The 5,697-nt window shown below is 42.0% G+C and overlaps 1 protein-coding gene across 1 annotated transcript; it reads left to right on the top strand.

The window, feature by feature from the left end:
• Positions 1 to 452: 452 nt before the first annotated feature.
• LOC119360421 lies at positions 453 to 5,149 on the top strand. The gene is made up of 2 exons (XM_037626068.1): positions 453 to 690; positions 4,932 to 5,149. The coding sequence occupies exons 1-2, from the start codon at positions 453 to 455 to the stop codon at positions 5,039 to 5,041; spliced, it is 348 nt and encodes a 115-aa protein (XP_037481965.1). The 3' UTR covers positions 5,042 to 5,149.
• The last annotated feature ends 548 nt before the right edge of the window (positions 5,150 to 5,697 follow it).

Here is a 5,697-nt window from a genome sequence, read left to right as displayed (position 1 = left end):
TAGACATATTCAAAATTTCAAATCAGCACGGAAAGATTTTTTGAATATTCTGTATTACATTAGTATTACAAACATTTGAATTTTTAAAAATAAGTATGTTTAATACAGTGAAATTAACAAAAAAAATCATGTTTTTAAAACTTGGGTACTCAAAAAGATTGCATTGTTATTTTAAGGTTTACAATATTATTGATATCTCAGAATTTTCCAAGTTAGGCAGTACGATCACTTGCAACACTACATGATCAAGTGTAAGTGGAAGATTCTTAATCAAACCAGTACAGTTATTTTTGCATGAAAATAAATTACCATGTGTTTAAATTAGTTGTTTTTAGCAGAGTGTGTTTTAAATTAGTTTTCTTTGAGCGAAATGCGTAGTAACACGGGTTGTGTGCAAATAGAGAAAAAGAGTAGGGTTTTTTTTTGAGACGTTGAGAGAAAAGAAGAAGCGGATGGGCCAAAGCGGTCAGGCCCATGTACCTGGTGGCCGTGCAACAATTCATCATCGACCAAGCCTTCCATCCTTCTCTGCTCTGTTCCTGGCGAGTTCAACGGCAAACGATGGCGGCGCCGGCGAGGGGACGAACGGTGAGCAAGACGAAGACGCGTGCGTCGTCTTCCAGGCCGGCCTTGCCTCCGCCGTGCTGGAACAGGAACTGGAACTGGAAGCAAGCCGCCGGGTCATGTCAGGTCAGCCCTCATCCACCTGCCCGCCCGCCATGTGCTTGTGCTTATGCCACTGCCACTGCCACCGAGTAGGAGTAGTTGTGTGCCCAAGACCACGAGGTAGCCTCCCTCCCTCCCTCCCTGGCTTGGGTTGGCATGGCTGGAGTATTTGTTTGTTGGCTTGGCTTGCCTTGCCTTGCCTTGCCTTGGCTCTTCACAAACAAATACTCAGGTCATTCATTGCTCACCAACAAACGCACAAGAGCGCGCAGTCAGTCATAAATAATGCTGGGCGAGAGAGACAGAGGGTAGAAATTAACACGGCGGGCCAACTACTCTACTCGAGAGCAGAGCAGGGCAGGGCAGGGCATGGCATCCAATGCGTTTCTTCCCTCCATCCCCATCCGGCCCCATCCCTGGTTCATGCATCTTTCATCAAACGTACTCCTAGAATTCAATTGGTACGTCAGTATCCCGCAATAACTTGTTTGCTTGCTTCTCACAAAGTGTACTGTGTGTTCTGCCCAAGTTTTCCAACCCCCTCTTCTCCAACAGATTCAAATTTCAAAACAGACAGCCACACCACAATATTTGGGCGACGACCAATTCAAACCAAACTTAGTAGTCGCCGGGGGGTTGTGGATTCATTCATGCTAATCACAAAACAATATCTGAAATGAGTTTGGTTTATGTTATTATTATCAAGGAAAAAAATAAAACTAAATATGTCTTCGTCCAATGGGTATATTCTTACACAAATCCTTCATTATTTCTGTGTCATTTTCAGAAGCATTCCATACAACTATCATTATTTCTGTGTTATTATTATCATTATTTTTTAATCAATTTCAGAAGCATTCCATACAACTATTAATTTTTTTAATTGGTTCAAAACAATGTACAAATATAATTTGTAGATTTAACACATTTCAATTATTTTTATATTCAATCAGTTCTAGAAACATTCCACATACATTTCACACAAATTTCTTTTTATTCAAGACACGTGTCAATCTGATAATTGAAGTTACATTTTTATGAAAAATAATATGAAGGTTTTTCAAAATTTGGAACCATCTTGAATTTTGTAATTGTGGGAAATAAGCATATTTGAAACTATTGTGAGTCGTCGTGTTTAAATAAGAGGTTGCCTGGTAGGCTAGTCGCACAGGTGCGCGACGGTGATGTTAATCTTGGTGGGTAATGCAAAGGCACACCATCATGCATGGCTGCATTCACTCTTTATCCACGGCAAAATTCTCCTCCTGCTTTGTGGAGTCCATGGTCCGGAGGTCGACGCCGCACCCCGGAAATAAAAGCGGCTGCTGTCGCTCGGCCTTGACGGTGTAGTTCTGACCTAGCAAGAAGTCAGCTTCAAGCCGAGGGTAGCTTGAAAGCGGTGTTATGAGCTGACTCTGCTCATCTGCCACATAGCTTATTCCACGAGCAGTGTACCTGAGTTTCAGACTGGACACAAACACATGCAAGTTAATTAATTTGAAATGTGCATGTGCACCTCAAATCTTTGCATGTTCCAACATGTTTGCCTCCAGCGCCGAGGACGAGGAGAAGGACATGTTGTCGCCACCAATGGCGGAATGGGTCTGAAACCCATTGCCGCCGATAGTGGCCGTGGTGAGGCGCGGCACATCGGACTAGGAGAATCATCTATTAGATCAATGTTATTTGCACAGGGGGTTACTCATGTGAGGTATAACGGAGATATACAAATTTACCGGTAGGTACGACCCTGTGGCAGAGGAGGACGAGGCGGCCGGCAGTTGGGACTCGGGGACGAGCTGCGGCTTTCTTGAACGGTGCTCGTAGAACTTGGAGCCGGAGGCGGCCGGCGGTTGGGACTGGGGGATGAACAGTGTTTTCACGCGCTTTCTTGAATGGCGCTCGCAAAACTTGGAGCCGGAGGCAGCGTCGTTGGCACACCGCCACTTCTTGCCGTCCACACGGCGGCACCGCGCCAATTGTCGAACGGACTCCATCTTGTTGCCCGATCCAACTGCACAAAGCCCGCAAATCCGATCGATCAGTACACTGCACACGCAGGATGCAGATGCAAGGTAAAGTTGCCTATTCGTCAATCCTAAAAACTAGTCAGATTTGCAGCAAATAAAAAAAAAGTGTAGAAAAAAGAAAAGGTTCCTCCTCTTAAGCAGGGCAAATCGACATGTTACTCGACCCTATGCTACTCTGTTTTGGACATGAGGACGCGTTTTGAACCCTCCCCACGAAACCATGTGCGTAAAAACCTTGAAAATAGATTAATGAAAAACAAACACACACACACACACACACACACACACACACACACACAGAGTTTTCGGTGGAACGCACGCACGGACGCGTTTCACGAATAGCGCATCCCCAAACAAAAGACCGAACGGTAAAAGCGGCGCACTAGCACAACCATACTAAATAGTACAAGAAATCGGAAGATTTGCGGCGAAGAAGAGGTACCGGAGAGGGGGCGGCGAGGGATTCCATGCTAGGAAGCACGAGACCTGGACCCGGAGTGGCGGGCAGGCCGGACATCAGGTGATTCTATACCCGCATTAAGGTTGAGCCGTTCGATATTGTCAAATCAAATGTTTTCTCGACCTAGTGGGTTACAATGAGTGAGCCAACATGCCATTTTGATAGTAAATATTTTTACTCTATGATATAGTTTTTCATTGAATGCATTGTTTTCAATTCGTTACTTCCCATATAATGTTAAATAATATATTCCAATACCCACAAAGAACATTCCAAAAATAACTAGAACAATTAACAATGCCATAAGAATCTGTTTCCTTTTTGTTTTAGTTTGAGACATTTAAGAAACTCTTTCCTTAAGATGGATCTCACTCCACCAAATTAATTTATGTTATTTATCTAATCAAAGTGAAGGTGCTGTCCTACTCAACAAAATTAATTTAGGTCACTAATGAATTGGAATGCATCCATCTTTATCCATACCACACCTAAATATTTACTGAACTTTCGAACTTGGTAGAGTCCTTTGTACTGCACGAAACTAGCAAATAACTTTATCAATGTTTCTAAATTTACAAAGACAAAAAAGATAATTCAAGAATGTATGATGTGGCCACGATTATTTTGTCCTAGATCCCCGTGTGTACCATTGGTTGCGGTGTTGCTTTCTTCGTCTTAGAAATTGCTATCAAATCATAACATTTAGAATTCAAGTGTCCCAAGGCTGAGCTTTGTTCATTTGACTATTATAGTAGTTCTCACAACAATTAGATAATCAAACTAAAAATTAATGGTACTAGTGTTAACAACGACGGTATGTCCGCGATTTAATCGATGAGACAAAAAGTTATGGCCAGCAATGGTAACGGGATGACTACGCCCAATGGTAACATAAAAAAATTGAGTAATGAGACTTCTGACAATATACTATTGTTGTATACTGAATTACTGAACAAGTGGTGATATTTAACTAAAGTCCTTAATGTAGCATTAACCTGCTACTTATTTGTTCACCTGCCCTCTAATCAAGTGTGTCATTTTGCGAAACTAGTTCTATGATAATTAATGTGTCACGAATGATAATAACTTCCTAAGTTACAATAAAATTTCCAATTTTTATATTCCCCTGAGATGCCTCAGTTCCATACTATGCTTACTATATTGTTACTGACTTGGTAAGTTATATCCGTCCTTATGAGAACGTTGTAGGGTCTCTGTTGTGAAATCTACTTATTGGAGCTTGTTGGTCCTATACATAAGGCTTCTTACCTTCAAATTAGCATTTGAAATTGGTGTTGTACATAAGGCTTCTTACCTACAAATTAGCATTTGAAATTGTACGGTTGATGTATATTGATACAAATGGTGATGCATATAGAAATAATTAACTGAGTGCTTAACGCAACATTACTGTCATGCTACTTGCATGTACACTTCTCTCTAATCAAGTGTGTACAATGAATGCTATAATAACTTCAGCATGTTAGGTTCGTGCCATGAGCCAGCTCCGCCAGAAAAAACAAACACGAGCAATCGTTGATTCGTTTTTTTAGTCATACAACAATAGCTTTTATGCGTGAGATGATTTTCCTTGCTGACAACTGCCACACCTGTCGGAGTTAGTCAACCATCGCATTTTGTCTCCTATTATGTTGCTCGCACATTTGATGTCAAAACCTTTGCATAAATATCACCGTTGTTGATCTAACAACAAATTATATTAGGCGGAATTGAATTTGTTGAAGAGACTATTGTTGCAAATGTTTTTTTGTCAGCCATGGTCACCATGTCTAGTCTCAGCCGCTCACCGAAGCCGTCGCCATGCCTGGAGCCAAGGGAGCGGATGTGGCGAGGATCGGTGCCAAATGGAGGTGCCCGCCAATGAAAGACGTCGCCGAGAATGATCACCTTGTTGAACAGTATAGCGCAGAACAATCATGGACCATCAGCAAAGTCGGATCCCAGGTAGACTCAACAGCTCTGTTCTGTGACATCTGATATTAATGACATACTCTTTGGAGTTGTCTCATGAAGAATTTTTTAAGATTGGAACGGTTAGGTTGATCTATCTATTTATCTGTTGTTTTCTAGGCTTTACTGTACAATCAAGACTATGGTCTTTTAATAGACCACTCTGATAGACAGCTCTGTTTTGTGGCTCCATTGTTGCATGGCCATTTACAAATTTTATTGGCTCGATGCCTCGGTTTCATATAATGCTTACTCTACTGTAAATTATACGTCCGGAGCCGGACTAGCACCGCTTAGTTGATGTACATGTAATGAAATCCGTCATGTTTATATGAAGTCTGGACCGTGTTTATATGAAATCTGTCATGTTTATATAAAATCCGGTCTTGTTTGCATGAACGTCATCCGGTTTGTTGAAAAAGAGTTTGAAATGTATGCGGCTATGGTTGAATGTCGTCCTCCCGCATCCGTGTCCACGGACTGGTCCCGCTGTCCGCGGACGGACGCGGGAGGAAATTTGCGGGTTGTTGTTGGAGATGCCCTAACGCACAAGCTAGACTACATGTAAAT

Source organism: Triticum dicoccoides, chromosome 2B (genome assembly GCF_002162155.2).
Source record: "Triticum dicoccoides isolate Atlit2015 ecotype Zavitan chromosome 2B, WEW_v2.0, whole genome shotgun sequence".
In the NCBI taxonomy this organism is placed as follows: Eukaryota; Viridiplantae; Streptophyta; class Magnoliopsida; order Poales; family Poaceae; genus Triticum; species Triticum dicoccoides.
This window is presented reverse-complemented; position numbering and strand designations above follow the sequence as displayed.